Source organism: Cololabis saira, chromosome 6 (assembly GCF_033807715.1).
Source record: "Cololabis saira isolate AMF1-May2022 chromosome 6, fColSai1.1, whole genome shotgun sequence".
NCBI lineage: Eukaryota > Metazoa > Chordata > Actinopteri > Beloniformes > Belonidae > Cololabis > Cololabis saira.
Window position 1 is genome coordinate 4,616,876 of NC_084592.1, and position 19,407 is coordinate 4,636,282.

The following is a 19,407-nucleotide window of genomic DNA, read 5'->3' on the forward strand; positions in this document are numbered from 1 at the left end:
AGGGGAGGAAATTTTACTCTTACCTTCGGAAGTATCCAGACTCAGAGAAATGCAATATAATATTCTACAAAATGTCTACATGTCTACATATATGTACTTCGCACCCCCGCGTCGTCCATATCTTTATGATAATGTACACCTCGTCGGGCATTATCTACGGTGGCCGAGACCCGCCATTGCTGAAAATAAAAGTAACGCTGCAAACAGAAACAAACGCAGCTGCAAATTAAAGAAACGCTGCAAATAAAAAGAAACGCTGCAAATAAAATAAACGCTTTGCTAATAAAATAAAAGCTGCAAATAAAAACAAACCCAGCTGCAAATAAAAGAAACGCTGTAAATATAAAGAAACCCCGCTGCAAATTTTAAAAAAAACGACGCAAATAAAAAAGCCACAACGGAAGTGAATTACCGGGGACTATTTTTGCTGATGCACCGGTGTTTTTTACGTGAGAGGAGAAGAAGAAGACGAAGAGGACGTAAGTGAAAAGGAAGAAATAAGAAGAGCGAGGAATAAGAAGAACAACGAACGAGAAAATAAGTGAAAAGGTTAGTGTTCAACGTCGCTACGTGTCATTTTTAATCTGTTCGTTTAATGTGCCTCGGCAAAAATAGTCCCCGGTAATTCACTTCTGTTGTGGCCTTTTTATTTGCGTTTTTTTATTTTATTTGCCGCGGGATTTATTTTATTTGCAGCGGGGTTTCTTTATATTTGCAGCGTTTCTTTTATTTGCAGCGGCGTTTGTTTCTGTTTGCAGCGTTACTTTTATTTTCAGCAATGGCGGGTCTCGGCCACCGTAATTATCCCTTACACTGCACTGGACGTGTATAATTTTAAAAATGTATAATAAAAAGAATGTTAAAAAAACAAACAAAAAAACAACAAAAAAAACCAACCCAAAAAACGACTACAGGTACGACACTTCAACACAAGAGTCATAAGTTGTGGGTGTGTCTGCTGAGCTCTCCTCCCCGGTGTAACATTTGCTCAAAAGTGTTTTATTTCCCCAGGTGGCTGCCATCTGCTGCTGCTGGACTTTCATCCCTGCGTGATGCAGCCACTTCACAAACCCCCTGTGACATTTAGTTTTTACGTACAACACAGGTGCCGCGCACACGAGAACACTGAAAAATAAGCACACAGAGCAGAGGTAGAAACTTTATAGCACCATTTTAATGAATGAATGATCAAAACACAGAATTTTCTTTAGGCAACACACTTTAAAAAAAAAAAATTAACCCCCACAAACACATCCACCCGCATTTTTAACTGTCTAATTTAAATGATATTTCCTGCATGACCACAGACAACCCAAGCTAAAGCTGTCCAGTAAGGTTGGACATCTTTTACAGATAAATACATAAACCTGCATAGGGTCTGACTTTGTTTTCCATACGGCGACAGATTTGGTTGGAAGTTATGGAGCGGTTATGGGAGATATTGGCTAGTTTGTAGCAAACATCAAAGTTCAAGCATAAACCTGATTGTTGACTGGATCTTCTCTTTCAAAGAATATGAAAATCAAACGAAAATCAAACGAAACATTTCTTCTTTAAAGCTAAAAAGAGTTGTGTAGTTTTAAATTTGCTTCTTTGGGGTCAAATACATTTAAATAAAATGGCAAAACTTAAATATTTAGGTTGAATCTCACTAAAGTTTCACTTTGAACAAATCCACTTGTAGTTATGTTATTGTTTTTCAGATCATCGTGACTTAACCTAGCACCTGCAGCAGGAATGTCAGCTGTAATGTACTTTAGTTCAGTTGGTATTTCTGAGGTTTTCTGAAGGGAGTGGAGGAAGACACTCCCTTCCCTTCCACTTTCATCTGAACAGTCTTGATGCTCTCTCCTTGACTTGCAAAAATGTTCCACTTTACCCAAATCAAACAACATTTTTATGTACTGTATGCATTGCAGCGATATGAAACCAAACATTTCAGCACTAGCCCACATAGTATAACAAAAGTATAAGAAAAACGTTTGTGGAAAAGAAAAAAAAACAAAGTACAACAAAGTGGCAGTTACAGGGGGGTCTCTCTTTTACAGAAGGCAGCATTGGTAGGACCTTCAAACTGTAGTTTGATGGCTTGTTTGAGATTAAGCTTTGGGTCTGTAGTCGTCATAGTGATCATAATATCCTCTGGCAAGGCACTGCAAGGTGGGGTGGGGGTGAAATTGTAGCAAATGGGTGACAAAATGTTCTTCTGGGTTGGAGAATCCCAGGCTTCTCCTGGAGGAGGGCTCTGTAGCCTACTGGGGTAGTCCAAAGGAGAGCTCTCTCTGTTTTTAGCAGCCAGGGGGCTGTCTTGACCTGGCGTTATCCCAAGAGAGGCCATGACTGAGTGCCATTTACCACCAGTGTAAGCAGTCCTGTCCGCCTGAATCAACTTTGAGCTTTGTTTTTTCGTTTTGTCATGATATTCAAGTGCAGATGACAAAGTTTTCTGAGGCGGTTCGCAGTTGTGCACCATGGCTGTGACTGTGCAAACGGTAGGAGGGGGGATGCCTTTGGGTTGTCTCTGGCTACTCCCCTGGAGGCTGCCCATGCTTCCTGGGGGAGGGAGGGTGGATGGGCGGCTGCGACTACGAGGCAGAGAATGCTGCTGGATCTGTTGTATGAAGCTGATGCTGTCAGCTGGCACCGTCTGCACCGTAGCAAGTGAGTGGAAGGTAGAGGAGGTTTGGGAGCTCTCCATTGAGTGGAATCGTTCTGTGGTGGAGCCAGGAGAAGATACTGAGGAGGAGAAAGTGGCAGCGTTGACTTCACCGCCGCTACTCTCCGACATGCCTGGGGGGAGTGTTTTGTTCTGTTTTGCAGGAGATGCAGTACTAGAGTTAGGCAAAGGGCCTGGATGTGGCTTGGCTCCGTAGCTCTCTAGGAGCCCGACAATGTGAAAGTGCCCATTTTTTCCAGCCACTTTGACTGGACCACGGCCATATTTGTCCGTGTGATTTGGATTTGCACCACTCTCTAGAAGTATTTTCACAATATTGACATGCCCCTCTTGGGCAGCAATACTCAGAGCTGTTGCCCCCTGATGACAAGCAAGGTTTATATTTACACCGCTGGCTTGTAGGAGATGATGTCCTACTTTAGTATGTCCTGTCCAAGCCACCGAATGTAATGGTGGTCTCCCTTGGCTATCTCGTGCATTGGGGTTCGCCCCGTGTTTTAAAAGTAAATCTACAATCTCCACACATCCCTGCCAGCAAGCCACATGAAGTGCAGTGCGCCCATCAGAGTCTCGAGACTCCAATGGCACACCTCCTTTCTCAATGAGAAGAGTTGCCATATCGAGGCGAGCCTCCAGCACCAGGAGGTAGAGCAGAGCCCGTCCCTCTGCATCCCGGACATCGGTATCAGCCCCTCGCTTCATGAGCAGCTCTGCAACATCCGTGTGGGTCTCCAGGAGAGCTGCACTCAGGGCAGAATGTCCATCATATGCTCTGTGGTCAATAGGAGAACGCCTGTCTAGCAGTAGTTTGACAGTACTCCAATGACCTTCTTGGGCAGCCAATATAAGCGGGGTGCGCCCTTCGATATCCATCTCCCCAACACGTGCCATGCTGCCCCGCTCTGTCAAAGCAGCACAAACAGCCCGGTGGCCTTCACAGGCAGCAGAATGTAGTGGAGTCCAGCCAAGGTCGTCTTTATGATTTTCATCCAGGCCTCGGTCCAGCAAGGCTCGTACCACCTCCAAGCTGCCTCTTGCTGCTGCTAGGCAGAGTGCTGTCCGCCCCTCACAATCGATGGCATCCACAGCAGCGCCCCAGAAGAGCAGCAGTGATACTGTCTTCATGTGCCCCATTGCTGCAGCTGCCAACAGAGGAGTGACGGCAGCCGCAGCAGAGACACTCCCAGCCGGACCAGCAGTTTCGTCCACATCGGCACCGGCTTCTAACAAAAGCTCAACAACATCTTCATGGCCTTCATAGGCAGCTAAAAGCAGTGGCGTCATTCCATCGTGGTCTCTGTGCCCTGGATCTGCTCCATGCTCCAGTAACAGACTTGCTACCTCACCAAAACCTTTGATTCCCGTGGCGGTAGAGACACAGAGGGCAGCAACTGACAGAGCAGTGCGTCCATCTCCGTCTACTAGGTCAACGTTTGAATTGTGGTCCAGCAATATCTCCACAATTTCATGATGTCCCATGTAGGCAGCGACAATAAGGGGTGTGCGACCCTGGCTATCAGCTTTGTCAACATGTGCTCCATTGTCCAGCAGAGTGAGGACAATTTCTTCATGACCTCCCCATGCAGCAGCTCGGAGGGCAGTCCGTCCCTCGCTGTCACATCCATTTACATTGGCCCCTGCACCTAGAAGTAATCGGACAGCCTCACTGTGTCCTCCCCAAGCTGCAGAGCGCAGTGCTGTCCAGCCTTCATTGTCAACATGCTCCATCATCTGTGTCGCAGTCTCTGGGTTTTGCCTTTTGGCCCATTCAAGGAGGAGGGACAGCACTTTGACATGACCCTGTTTGGCAACCAAAGTCAGTGGTGTCTGACCTTGATGATCACTGATTAATGGATCAGACCCATGTTTCAGGAGAATTTCAGCTATATTTGCAGAACCTTCATGAGCTGCTCTTGCAAGCAAGGTCTGTCCATCTGAAGAACCAAGCTTGTTCACGGACAGCCCGCTATCCAGCAGCTTCTTTATCGAGGGTTCTCTATCAAATGCCTCCTGTAAATTAGTTCGATCTTCACCAACAGAATGCATTTCAACACCTGTGTCTGCAGCTGAAAGCCCGTCAGGTAAGATGAGTCCAGCTAACATTAATAGCCGAGGGACATCGTGACTGACCAGACTGGGAAGCTGAGCTAAAGATGTTGTGAGGGTTTGACCGGAGTTTGAAGTAAGGGCGGGCACACCTGCCCACAGCATCCACAGAGCCAGTAATGAGGGTTTCGCCTCATGGTGCCCTGAGCACAGTAAGTGTGTGGCTAGCTGACAAGTACCATCATTGTCCAAATGTGGTCCTTGTAGAGTCAGAGCCATAGCAAGCATGCTGTGGCCCTCTGTCCTGCTGCACAGGTACTTCTGTGTGCAGTACTTAACGTCAGTCAGCCATTCTGCAAAACTGGCATGAAAGAGTAATTTGGTCGATCCAGGGCCATCAATCAAGAGAGGGGAAAGTGTTTGGAGCTTCTTCTGAAAGTCGTGGATATTCATCAGGGTGTCCTGAGTCCAGACTGCTGTGAATAGCTGCTGGGGTGTGAGGGGTCTTGGAGCAGCCAAGAGAACATTGAGGAGAGGCCTGACGTAGACGAAGAGTCCCCGGGGAAACAACCTCTGGCAGAGCCACAAGTACAGACCGTTGAGGGTGCCGGGGATGTCCCGGATCTCCCGCAGCCCCACAAGTGAAGCTGCCACGCCATCCAGAACGCGCTCAAGAAAGAGAACGCAACCGCCGCTCTTGATGTGCAGCAGATTCAGCATGTCAGCCGTGTCGAGGGTGAGCTGACGGCGCAGAGCTGCTTCTTCATCCAGTCGACAGAGGATGTACTGCTGCACATCACGAACTGCTGGTGGCTTCCTCAGGTCATCCAGGCAGATCTTACGAAAACCTAAAACACATAACAGAGGGCTTTTTTTGGAACATTCAAATAATCAATTCACGACTACTTTTTACGGAAAAAATAAACTATAAATGTAAATGTACTTTATTTATATAGCTCTTTACAGCCACCACTAGCTGAGCCAAAGTGCTTTACAGAATAAAACATACAGAAATACATCATAAGGCAGAGCAAAAAAGAATAAATAGAATACAAAAAGAATAAAAAGTGTCACCACATTATTGGGTATTAAAAGCCATTCTAAATAAATAGGTTTTAAGCCTTGATTTAAAACGGCCCAGGTCAGGGGAGCTTGTTCCAGAGCCGGGTGGGGTTTGAAAAGGCTCAGTCACCCCAGCGCTTGAGCTCCTCCAACACCAGTTGGTTTGAGAATCTCAGTCCTGCCATGCTCACACATCGTTAAAAGCTCTGATAAAAAGGGCGGGGCAAGGCCGTTGAGGGCTGTAAAAACAAACATTAAACATTTAAAATCAATTCTAAAATGGACAGGAACCCAATGGAGTGAATAGAGGACTGGAGTCATGTGCTCACGTCTTTTAGTGTTAGTTAAGAGACGGGCAGCTGCATTCTGCACTAGTTGAAAGCTAATAGAGGACTTGGAGATGCCAACATTTACTGCATTACAATAGTCTAATCTGGAGCTGATTAGAGCGTCAACAGCTTTTTCAAGGTCGTGACGATTTAAAAAAAGATTTCACTTTCGCTAGGAGGCGTAACTGATAAAAACTTGTCCTAACAACATTATCAACTTGTTTGTCAAATTTGAAAATACTATCAAATATCACACCCAGATTTCTGACATAAGGACTGAAAGAAGAGGATAAGGCGCCAAAGCTTTTCGTCACAGTTTCCCCAAACACAACGCACTCTGTATGTCCTCGTTTAAGTGCAGCAAGTTCTGGGCCGATCACTGCTTGATGTCAGCAAAACATGCAAGCAGGAAACTTTGTGCATCGGTATCTCTGGGCTTCAATGGCAGATACATTTGCAGATCATCCGCATAACAGTGAAAAGATAGGCTGTGCCTGGCTATAATAGACCCAAGTGGTAACATGTATAAAGAGAAAAGAATATACAAAAACTCCTCCAAGTCTTCATTTAAGAACTCTAAGGAAAGGAGGCACGCACTGCACTCTGCACTTTGATAACTAGTTCTACAAAAGGGGTCGGCAACCCGCGGCTCTAGAGCCGCATGCGGCTCTTTAGCGCCACCCTGGTGGCTCCTGGAGCTTTTTCAAAAATGTTTGACCTTTTTTTTCTCTTTTTTTTCTTCTTTTTTTCTCTTTTTTTCTTCTTTTTTCTCTTTTTTTCCTTTTTTTATTTTTTCTTATTTTTTTCCTTTTTTTCTCTTTTTTTCTTTATTCCTTTCCTTTTCAATCTCGACTTTTAGACTTTTAGACTTTAGAAATTTTTACTTTTTTCTCCCCATTTCAACTTTTTTCTCAACATTTCGACTTTTTTCTCGAGATTGTACTTCAACATTAATCTCAACATTTCGACTTTTTTCTCGAAATTTTGACTTTTTTCTCGACATTTTGACTTTTTTCTCGACATTTTGACTTTTTTCTCAAGATTGTACTTCAACATTAATCTTGACATTTCGACTTTTTTCTCGAAATTTCGACTTTTTTCTCGTGCATAATGAGAAAAAAAAATCTTCCCCCAGTTCTAATTAATATAGAAACATGCAGCATGTGTTGCCTTCATTCTAAGGCTGATACAAGACTTTTCATCTTTTGCGGCTCCAGACATATTTGTTTTTTGTGTTTTTGGTCCAATATGGATCTAAAACATTTTGGGTTGCCGACCCCTGTTTTACAAGAAATCAGATCCCTCCTACATGTATTATATATCAATAAGTAGAGCTAAAGCAGCATTAGTTGATCTGGACTATTACATGGCATCCTAATATCCAATCCCCACAAGGTCATCAGTGCTCATATCTGGGCCCCAAAATATCCAACATAATAATATGTTATGGCCTTGGTTCCAGCAGTATGTGCATACCTGAGAACATCTTGCACACAGCTTTGTCATGGCGGCGGACGGAGCAGACCAGCAGCAGCCAGCTGGGCAGCAGGTGCAGATTGGCAGCCAAGAGCTCTGGAATGGATCCACTCCTGCCAGGTCCTTCGCCTGGTCTGCATTTAGCATCCAGGCCGTCCACGACGAGCATCAGGGTGTGGGCAGGAGGAGGGAGGGCCAGCAGGGGCTCCAACACCGCCCTATGGGAGGAAGATGCAGGCACAGACAGGAGGAAATTAACTTTTAAGATGGCGATGTAAAAACTACAGGAATCGTGGGTGGATGAGGAAGTTGAAAGCAGCAATGTGAGGATTTTTCTTTTATTCTTACTGGCAAACTAGGTCAGGTCTCCAAACAGACACTCTAAATGAATTAGTTTGGATCAATATTCATACTTTCTTGGGGCGACTTCACGCAACTTAAGTTCATGTAGAGTTTGTTTATTTCTCATCTCACTTGAAACACCATCTTGCCACAGTCCCTGGGCTTAAAAACATACACAGGACTGTCTCAGAAAATTAGAATACTGTGATTTTCTGTAATGCAATTACAAAAACAAAGATGTCATACATCCTGGATTCATTACAAATCAACTGAAATACTGCAAGCCTTTTATTATTTTAATTTTGCTGATCATGGCTTACATCTTAAGAAAACTCAAATATCCTATCTCAAAAAATTAGAATATTCTGGGAATCTTAATCTTAAACTGTAAGACGTAATCAGCAATATTAAAATAATAAAAGGCTTGCAATATTTCAGTTGTTTTGTAATGAATCCAGAATGTATGACATTTTAGTTTTTTTAATTGCATTACAGAAAATAAAGAACTTTATCACAATATTCTAATTTTCTGAGACAGTCTTGTAAGTAGTAAAGAGAGACACAAACAGCAATATAAACAATATTAATACAACCAAAAATCAAAAGTCCTTAAAAAATATGACTTTATAATTTTTTTGAGTTTCTTTTTAAGTGTTTTTAAGGCAAAATATATATTTTTTAAATGTTTTAAAGCAGGAAAATTGATTAAATTAAAAAAAAGTTTTAAGGAATTTTTTTTTTTTGGTCTTCTTTTTCCTCTTTTGTGTAACTAGGTATTGTTAGTGATATTGAAATAATATTGTTGTATTTAAAAGTTATTTTGAAACATTTTGTCTACTTTTAAATGATTAAAAACTTTAGAGGAGGAAATTAACTTTTAAGACGGCGATGTAAAACCACAGGAATCGTGGGTGGATGAGGAAGTTGAAAGCAGCAATGTGAGGATTTTCTTTTATTCTTACTGGCAAACTAGGTCAGGCCTCCAAACAGACACTCTAAATGAAATAGTTTGGATCAATATTCAGCTTTCTTCGGCGCGACTTCACGCAACTTAAGTTCATGTAGAGTTTGTTTATTTCTCATCTCACATGAAACACCATCTTGCAACAGCCCTTGGGCTTAAAAACTTATAGTTTGAACAGTAAGCATCACAAGGAACACAGTTTATTTGAAGAACAGAGACGCTGAAGGAGTTCAACAATCTCTGACTTCATACGGCAGCCTTGAGCTGCATTCAACACCTAATATGGAACTCTGATTTCTATGATTAAAAGCTAACAACCTGTATCGTCTTGTGTGGTGATTGAACAGTGTATCACACCATAAAACAGTAAAACAATCCACAACTTGGCAAAAACCAAAAGTGCAGTGTAACAGTCGTTTAAAGAGCCCGGTCAACGCCCACACCCAGCTTTGATGTGCCGGTGACTCAGGTGAGTGGAACTCCTGAATTCTTCAGGCTGCACCCTGGACACGCTCACACACACGCACGCACGCGCGCGCGCACGCACGCACGCACGCACGCACGCACGCACGCACACACGCACACACGCACACACGCACACACGCACACTGAAGACACTTTAAATCTTTTCTACTTCCTTGTCTGCATAAAACTCCTGACCCGTGAAGCTGAAGCCTTTTCTGTGTCACAGTTTTGAGCTGGGAATTACATTTCCATTTATTTTCACCTGATAATAATAATCACAGCAGGAACCGAGCACATCAGACACACGGAGAAGCGCTAGTATTAAATGAAAACGCCTTTTTTGGACACTTCTGTTCTGACCTTGAAAAGTTGAGGTTATCTGAGGTGAATGAAGTCGGGCAGGCAGTCTGCTGCAAAATGAAAATATGCAAATTGAAATGCAATTTAAATGAAAGAGACAGGGGTTCTCGAGGATAAAAGTGACATATCCAAGTTGACTATAACAATGAAGACATCTTTTAGCCGATCAACCATAAACTTTTGAGATTTAACGTTTCATAAGAAAGCAGACATGTGGATCAATCCACCTCTTTGATTTGAAATGTTGAACAGGGCAGATTCCTGAGCAGACAAAGCCATGCAGGTAGGCCCAGAATCTACCCTGGTTTGAAAGGTAACAATTAGTAATTACCTTGTGACTCCAGCCTGGTATGGATGGGTCACACCGAGGCTAAACTCAGGCCATTTATCCTGCAGCAAATACAGGGTGTGTGTTTGTGTGCGTGCTGTTATTATTGCTAATGTCTATGTTTAAGGATGACCACAAGGTCCACTCGCCTTTAGTCATCAAAACCATTCTCTTTGGACCTGATTTTAAAGACACACAGTAATAAAAGTATTTTTTTTCCCCAACCTCAAACTATTATGCAGTATTATGTATTTCTTTACAGGACAGAAATTTGAATATTGTGATAAAGTCCTTTATTTTCTGTAATGGAAAAATGTCATCCATTCTGGATTCATTACAAATCAACTGAAATATTGCAAGCCTTTTATTATTTTAATATTGCTGATTATGGTTTACAGTTTAAGATTAATATTCCCAGAATATTCTAATTTTTTTAGATAGGATATTTGAGTTTTCTTAAGCTGTAAGCCATGATCAGCAATATTAAAATAATAAAAGGCTTGCAATAATTTAGTTGATTTGTAATGAATCCAGAATGTATGACTTTTTTTTTTTTTTTTTTTTTTTTTTAAATTGCATTACAGAAAATAAAAAAGGACTTTATCACAATATTCAAATTTTCTGAGACAGCCCTGTATATTCAAGTTCAAAAACACCTTAATTCTTCTGTGCTTATCAACTAAAAGAGCCGTCTTTCTAACATTAAATAACTGTTCACTAATCACTGAGAGTCCAAGATGTTAACAACCAACAGAAGGTATTTAGAAGTTTAATAATGACTCGAGAGAACCCGAATGAGCAACTAATAGAGGTAAGGTTAAATTATGTGGATAAAATGAAATCATTAACCTCAGTGTCTCTGTGTGAAGAGTGAGTGCGATCATAGACATCAGTCACTGGTCGGCCGTAAAGATCCATGTTCAGATTTCATCTACACACTAATCATCACGTGTTAGACATTTTCAATAATAAAAAATAAGATTTGTATAACTGGGTAATATCTGCTCTTACAAACAGAGGCAGTTGTGTTATTATTTTCTGTCTTTTCTGTTTTACCTTTATCGTTTCATCATTAAATTACATCACTTTCATCATTTTGATTTTCAATAAACCGAAAGAAGAAAAAAAAACAACAACCAGAAGTGACCAGATCTCAGGGAGACATCTTTAGATCTGTCTTTTGTTAGTATATGCACTTGTTGAAAGCTAGCTTGGCAACAAATGTGTTAATTGAGGGGAAATCACGCAAAATATCCTTCTGCAACATCAAATCCATCTCCCCCTCTGCCCTCTCAGCCTCTCTTGCCACTCAGATGTCCCCATCACCTGACGACCCCTCAGACCTCGTTTACTACTACAACCATACACTCTCCTCCTGTCTTGATCAGCTGGCTCCCATCACAACCAAAACAGTCAAAGTAAAAGAAAAGATTAGTACAACATCCTATCAGGAGAGGGCCGATCCACTTTTCAGTTGTTAAAAAAGATTTGGGAGAAGGAATTAGGCAGACCCTTAGAAAAAAAAGCCTGGTTAAATATCTGTGAAAGAGGAACATTTTCCATTTACAAGTAATAAAATGAAGGACGCTAATTTTAAATTCATCCAGAAATTCTACTTAACTCCAATAAAAATGCATAAAATATCAAAGGATATTTCGTCAAAGTGTCCTAGATGTAAAAAGACATTCATGCATATGTTCTGGGAATGCAACCGTTTACAAAGTTATTGGAATTCAATTCATTCCCTTACAAAATTAGTCCTGGACAAAAAAAATTTGATTTAAGCAGTAGTTTATATTTATTAAATGACACATATCATTTACATATAGATAACAAAAAAATGCAGGATATTAATTTTGATCACTTACTTTGCAAAGAAATGTATACTTTTATTTTGGAAGAATGATTCCCTTCCATCTTATAAGACTTTCATAGATCAACTCACAGCATTTCTACCCTTAGAAAAACTAACTTTGGAAAAATATAAACTTGGCCATCTTTTTCAAGAATTTTGGTTCCCACTATTCTCTGTTACACCCTGGTACACCCCTGAACTCCACAAAATGAAATCCTGTAAACGTCAACTTGAACAACTCTGCAAGAAATCTGGTTTAACCGTTCATCAACTCGCCTACACTGATCACCTCCACCAATACAAGGATGCCCTCAACTCAACTCACTCCACCTACTTCTCCAACATCATCCATTCTGACTCCTCCAACCCCAAGGCTCTCTTCGCCACAATCAACAAACTTCTCAAACCCAGTGACATCTCCAACTCCTTCACAGTCACCAAGTGCAACGCCTTTATCTCACCTTTATTGTCACCGGACTTTTTTAATGTGTGTGGCAGGGTGGAGGATTGGGCGTGGTCTGCAGGGGAGCAGCACACAGGTGTACCTGGTTCTGCTGATTGGGCACACCTGTGCCCAATCAACCTCCCCACCCTGCCTGGCTTCATAACCAGTGGCTGAATACCAGAAAGGGGGCTGCTGAGTGGAGGTAGCTTGCTGAGAGGCTATGCTCAATGTGCCACTTTTTAGAATACTGATTTTGCCTTCGCCTGTATGTGTTTGTGCTTTTTTGCACACAATAAAAAGCCTTATTTTTTTGGCATTCCACGCTCTGCAGGGTTTCTCCTTTACACCTCATCACCCAGGTCCAGTTTGCCTGATCCCCTTGTACGTGGGGAGGCTGCTCTGGTGCCTCACAGTAACAAAACCCACCGGTTCATCCACACAACCATCCGTTAGCATATTCTCTGAACTCCTTGTCAGGGTCCCAGGGGTCTGCTGGAGGCCAAAAATACACCGTGGACAGGCAGAGTAGTGGTGGGACTCGAAAAAAATGAATATAATTAATTAGAGGCTTTGTAATTAATTAATCGCATATCAATATTTGACACGAGAAGCAACATTTTTAAATTTAAATTGATTTTGGTATATGAATGAATCATTGAATTGACAAATAAATGAGCTTAAACAACAAAATTGTGTTTATTTTGATAACTGAGTGTTATCATAAAGTGCAATATGAATAATAGGAACATGATTGCATTGTCCACAAGGCACAAACTTACAGTAAATTTAACTTAGCCAGATGCAACATGTTTGGAATTGAGGTGGTAGTGGAGGCTGGAAGAGCTCCAATTCTTTCTTGCACAATTTGCACACAACTGTGCTTTTATCCAGGTTTCCACTCAGTAGTTTTTTAAAACTAAAATTTCCACCCACCGAACCAGCAACGACCATCGGTTTGGGTTTCCATTGTTGTTTCTCGTGTTGAGTTCTGTGCATCAGTATTATGGGTAACTTATACCGGGAACTCGTGCAATGAGAAATGTTCTGTACTGTTTGGAGTGCAAAAGTAAATTGCGATTAAATGCGTTAATTAATCGTAATTAACGCGATAAAGTCCCAGCCCTAATATATATATATATATATATATATATATACATACACATATATATATATATATATATATATATATATATATATATATATATATACATATATGTATGTGTATGTGTATGCAACTCATCATGATTATTCTTATAAGAATGCTGATTATTTTATATTTTTAAAACATGGTTATCACAATCATCTTAATATAATAATAATAATCTGGGCTGCCATAAACAAATGATATCGCTGGCCGGAAGCAGGAACTTATTGGTCATTTTTGGTGGCAAAAGCTTCATGAAATGTATCATGCCTGTTGTCTATTCAAGCGATTTTTCTGAATAATGCAAGTGTCTCCAGGAAAGTGTCTTAAAATATTTATTATATTAATGGGTCTGACCAGGCTCATTACTCCTTTTATTATTGCTCATATCCTGCTGTTAAAAGTAGATAGTTAAACCCTGCCCTAGATGGCGGCTCTACTTCTAAGTTCAAACAAGTTAATCATGTGCCCTGGTCATCTGATTCCAGCAGCGCTCCCGTCACCACACACGCGCGCGGAGGAGGAAGTGCTATTAACCTTTTATTGTTGCGTCTATTTCTGCCGCCTCATTCAGGTCGCACAGTGCTGGACACGTGTCCCTGGGTGACCTTTGATTGGGTGACTTGCCGAAGGAAGTGTGTCACAGTGACACCTGCAGTAATTAGAGCATTTAATCAGTGTTTGAATCGCTTTACTTGTGTTTATGACTCCTTAATAAATAATCCAGTTGAAATTAGACGTCTGGGTCAGGAGGAGGAAATCAGAGAAAGCAATGGCAGCACAAAAGTCTGTCTGGTGATCCAACTCTGAGGGTCAGATGTTCATAAACCTGGTGCTGAGGAGAGAATTAAAAAGATCTAGACGGAGATAAGGAACAACCAGATCTACCAGGAGCTCTGTCTCTTCATAGCTGCTCACGGCTCCAGCTGACTTTTCAGCAGCACCGAGACAAACTAAAAAAATTAAAAAGCATTGCCGCTTGAAGCTTCTCTCCCTTTCATTTTTAACTTGATATCAAACACAAGCCACAGACCCAGCAGCACATCTATCATCTCCTCCAGGTTCTACATCTTTAGTGTTGTTGTCTTCTTAGTTTAGATACACAATCAAATACGTCACAGCAGCTTCTACAACCTCCTACTTCTGATCTGGTGCTGGATTGTAGTGGAAAAGAAACCAGGCCGAGTTGAGATGAGTAGAGCTGAGATGAGTAGGTACTGGTGGAAAAGCGCCATAAATGTAATTAGAACCAGAATACCTTTGGTGGGAATGCCTTCGGTACCTGATAACCAAACTGCAAATGTTTGCCTGATGGAGTCTATGTACAGATGCCGTTTGGTTTCCATGTGCATTTGTTCATGTTATTGCTGTATTTTTTGGATACTTTTTTATTTTTTTAAATTAAAACATTAGTGCAGTACATGCGGTCTTATACTTGGTTATCGATCTGTTGTGCGTCCTATTTTCAGCCGAGCTGCAGAAGCTGGACTGATGGCGTCACTCTTGACTCCAGAAAACGTCCAGAAAGACTGATGAACCAGTTCCTGACACATTATCACACCTCCACTGCCGTGCTTGACAATTCAAAACTCTGTGTATTGTGTGTATTCTGACCAGACATCCCTACTTTTACCCACAGAAGAGCTACATGTCTTGCACAAACATTTCTAATGTCTTTAATGTTGACTTTGGGAGGTGGGTGAGAGTTTATATCCGGTCAGGTGGTCCAGGCGAAGCCCTGACTGGCACCGAGGGGTGTCTGTGTGGCCATTAACAATCCCTGTAGGCGTTTGTGTCTTTTAGCCTGGTCTGAGGAGAAAACTAAGCTGGATTTGTGGGTAAGATGGTACATAAACATGTTTAGAGAAGGGAAACAGATCATGATCGTGGCATCGAACAGGACAAAGTCTCAAAAGCCTTCGAGCCACACGCTTGTGTACGTGTGTTTCTTCCTTCCTTATAACTTAATCGGAATTCTTATGCTATCTGTGTTGATTAAATACAGTTCCTTCGTCAGGACAAAAGTGAAATGACATTTCACTTTTGTCCTGACGGAGTCCAGTTTGGCTGAAACGCGTAGACACGCTTTTAATAGATTAGCCATGCAATAATAAAGGCATTTTATTAATCTTACCCTCATGAGTGCCTCAGTTCTCTGTCTACAACAATTTATGGATCTCCCCGACTGAAGAGCACCTGAGGGATACTATTTTTGCAAATACCCAAGCAGCACTCCATGCACCGCGTTCCTGTCTACAGTTCCTTTGTATATGAAATACATAAAAACAAGTAAACGTTAGCCACTAGCAGTTCTTACAAGCAAATTAACTTTAATACCTACACTAAATTCTGTAGATGTTCTTTGACAGTTTACCGGGACATCCACCCCTAGTGAATAATCCTCCTTTGTTTTGAAATGGCCTTGAAACCCTTGCCAGATTAAGGGCAATAATTGCCAAAGATAACATCTGCTATCTGTCCAGACCAGTAAACTGGCACAGCTTCTTCCCCGGCACACCTGATCCATTTATTAAGTGCATTTGAAGGGCGGAGGATGTATTTAGTTTTTCATTTACGACCTGCACACTTCAGCTCAGTGTTGCTGTCAGAGAATGTTAGGATTTATTCCAAAACTACAGTATTTGATCAGTTTCCCACAGGCTGCATATACACCCAGATCCTGTACAGTGAGTCTGCATATAAATATTACATATAATCTGGTAACTTGGCAACACAGCGACCGTTCCTGCAACAGCATTTCAGCACACGCTGCTGCAGTAGATGTTTTTCTATTTTATAAATAATATCTGTAAGCAGTAATGCCTGGTAAACTGCAGCATGAAGACAACTGTATGACATGGCATGAAACGTTCGCTTGTTTTAACACTTAGGTAAACGGGACAGACGTGAACTTCACTTCACTTTATTAATTCCTCCCTTGAGGAGTGATTAGGTTTGCAGCAGATATAAACATTCAGCACACATTCATCATACAGACAGAGAAAAACTACATCAGATGTATCAAGCTCACAGCCCACAGAACACAAAGGAGGGAGAAACAATAAAAAGGGAGACTATCGATCAGCATGAATACAGTAGCAGCACAACACTAGCACAATTTACATTGCAAGACGAGGAATCAAAAAGATAGACCACTTGTCAGCAGACACGCAGTAGCCTACACAGCAGGTGTAAAAGATATAGACTATCCATTAAAGTGCAAAAGAGAGAGAATAAAAGATAGACTAAAAGATAGTCAGCTTATATACTGTACTATGTATTATATCAGTTCTAAACCACAGTGCCACAGTTACCTCCTCTTCTCTGCAGCGTTCAGAGCCTTAATGGAGAGAGGCACAAAGGAAACTGAAGTGAACCAGAGATGAACGTTTGCTCCCGAACCCAAAAGCAGTCCCACGTCCTGCAGCTATGCCCTAAACCGACGGAAGGAGATGAACTCAATGAACTGTAGCTGGGACTGTGTTGGGCAGCGGAAGCAGCTCTAGCAGCTCTAGCAGCGGGGCATATGCAGTCAGGTAAGCGTTAATGCACTGCAAAAACTCAAAATCTTAACAAGAATATCTGTCTTATTAGGGCCCGAGCACTTACAGTGCAAAGGCCCTATTGTATCTGTAGGAATTCTTTATTCTTTATCCTTTATCCTTCTGACGAAAGGAGGTCCTTTTTGCCCCCCTAAACGTGCCCCAAAAGTCACCAAATTTTGCACGCAAGCCAGGCCTGGTGAAAAATGTTATATTTAATGGTTTGCATTAATGGGCGTGGTCTAACGGCTCAACAGCGCCCCCTAGAAAACTTTGTGCCTCAAGCCCCAGAATACGGTGTGACGTACATGCACGAAAATCGGTACACACCTGTATCATGGCACAACTTAAAGAAAAGTCTCTTGGAGCCATGGCCGAAACCAAACAGGAAGTCGACCATTTTGAATTAATCGTGTAATGTTTTCGCAATTTATGCCATTCTTTCGGCAATTAATACGGCCCGAACCGTAACGTGCCCCCAGGTGTGTTATACATCAAAATGTGCGTCTCCATCCTGCAACGACGCGCATTACTTTTCTCTTTCAAAAGCGTTACCGCGGCGACGCTAAACGCCAAAAAGCGCGCCCACCCTTCATCTGATTGGTCCATATTTGATAGTCACCAAAAGTCACCAAATTTTGCATGAAAGCCAGGCCTGGTGATAAATTTGATATTTCATGGTTTGCATGAATGGGCGTGGCAAGATGGCTCAACAACACTCCCTAGAAAACTTTTCTCTGCCATAACTTTTCACCTGTTTCAAGTAAATTTTCACTTGAAATAAGTAGAAAAATCTGCCAGTGGAACAAGATTTATCTTCTGATTACAAGCAAAAAAATCTAGATTTTTCTACTTATTTCAAGTGAAATTTACTTGAAACAGGTGAAAATTGTCAAATAAGTTATTTTTCTGTTGATGACTCTTGTTTTATGTGTAATGAGATTTTTTTGACTAAAAATCAAGACATTTTAACTAGAAATAACTAGAAATAAGTCAAATATTCTTGTTAAGATTGTGAGTTTTTGCAGTGTTGCCACCGGCTGCTTCAGGCTCACGTCCCATGTGCTCTCTGCAAGATCCAGCCCATGTTTCATCAGTTTGTCAATGTCTGTTCTCACATGGTGGAGTTCTGCCCGCAGCACTTTCTCTCGCTCCCCAAACACCGAGCGGCTGCTGGCGCTGAGCCAGTCTGAGCGGAATGTGGAATCCACTTTTGGTACTTCACACCAGAGGAGAGCAAACACGGCAGGAGCGTAAAAAGACCTGGGACTCATTATAGAGTAAACACACCGGGAGAGAGTTTCAGAGTCCTGGAGAGGAGGGTGACCTCGCTGACTGCTGCTGAGACGGTCACAGGGGCGCAGAGGCATTTTTCACTTCTTTGTTCTTTTTTCCCCCCTTTTGAAAGGATGTCGTGTTGTAAATAACACTGTAGCATTCATTCACACCAGAGGCCCATTGTGTGTACAGTGAATGGGCGGCATTATGAGAGGAGGAATAAATACAAGACGAGGGAGAATGGTGCTGTAATCTTTTTCCTGCGGCTTTCCTCGCTTCTATTTGCATTCGCTGATGGTCAGGAGATTTGATCATTAGAAGATGTGAGACAGTTTTGGTTTGCTGATGGTCAAAAAATCTGCGGAAGCTCATATTTATTTAGGCGAACTCGGGAGGTTTTTGAAACATGTCTCATTGGTCTTTTATTAAAGACGGCCTTCAAAATGGCAATATTCTGATTATTTTTAGATATCTCATACCTCGATCGATTCAAATGTCAAGAACCGGTTAGATTCCGATTCTTAAGATTCAGAATCGATTATCGAGATTTGATTCGATCCGATTCGATTCCGATATTGATTTGGGTTAGTGTTAATAAAACTGTTTTTTGAGCTGTTGCATGAATTATATGACTGTAGTTCTGCAACATATTAATACTATTATTATATTGAATTTCAACAGCAAGTATTGCAGCTAATGATGCTGTAAGGACCAATCACCTCCCAGAATGCTGATAGAACTGCAAACAGAAACATCATGGGGCAGAATTACCAAACAGATCCAGGGAGGAAACAGAGGACGTAGGAGTTTTATGTTTTCCATTTCCAGTGTTTTTCGGGTTTTTAATTTTTGAGAATTTGGTTTTTAGCATTTTATGCAAATGTACCCCAAGACAGTATATAGGGTAATGAAATATAGACAATTTATGCAATTATAACAGAAAACGTTAATTTTTTCATACCTTTAAACATATTTAAAGGCAAAAACATCATGTCCAACAAAGCATCCTTCTTTGGGCATTAACAAAAAAATACCAAAAGTTGTAATGTAATGATGAAAAAAAAAATCGATCTTTAGACATACAAATTGATTTT

The 19,407-nt window shown here is 41.4% G+C and overlaps 1 protein-coding gene across 3 annotated transcripts in view; it reads right to left on the bottom strand.

Annotated features, from left to right (window-relative positions):
- Positions 1-1,172: 1,172 nt before the first annotated feature.
- ankrd50l (ankyrin repeat domain 50-like) overlaps positions 1,173-19,407 on the bottom strand; it is a 28,881-nt gene continuing 10,646 nt past the window's right edge. For all 3 annotated transcript variants that reach the window (XM_061723062.1, XM_061723061.1, XM_061723060.1), the window contains 2 exons: positions 7,591-7,808; positions 1,173-5,571 (listed from right to left, as the gene is read on the bottom strand). In XM_061723062.1, coding sequence (XP_061579046.1) covers positions 2,024-5,571; positions 7,591-7,808 — 3,766 coding nt within the window. In that variant the 3' untranslated portion in view covers positions 1,173-2,023. The remainder of the gene's footprint in view (positions 5,572-7,590; positions 7,809-19,407) is intronic.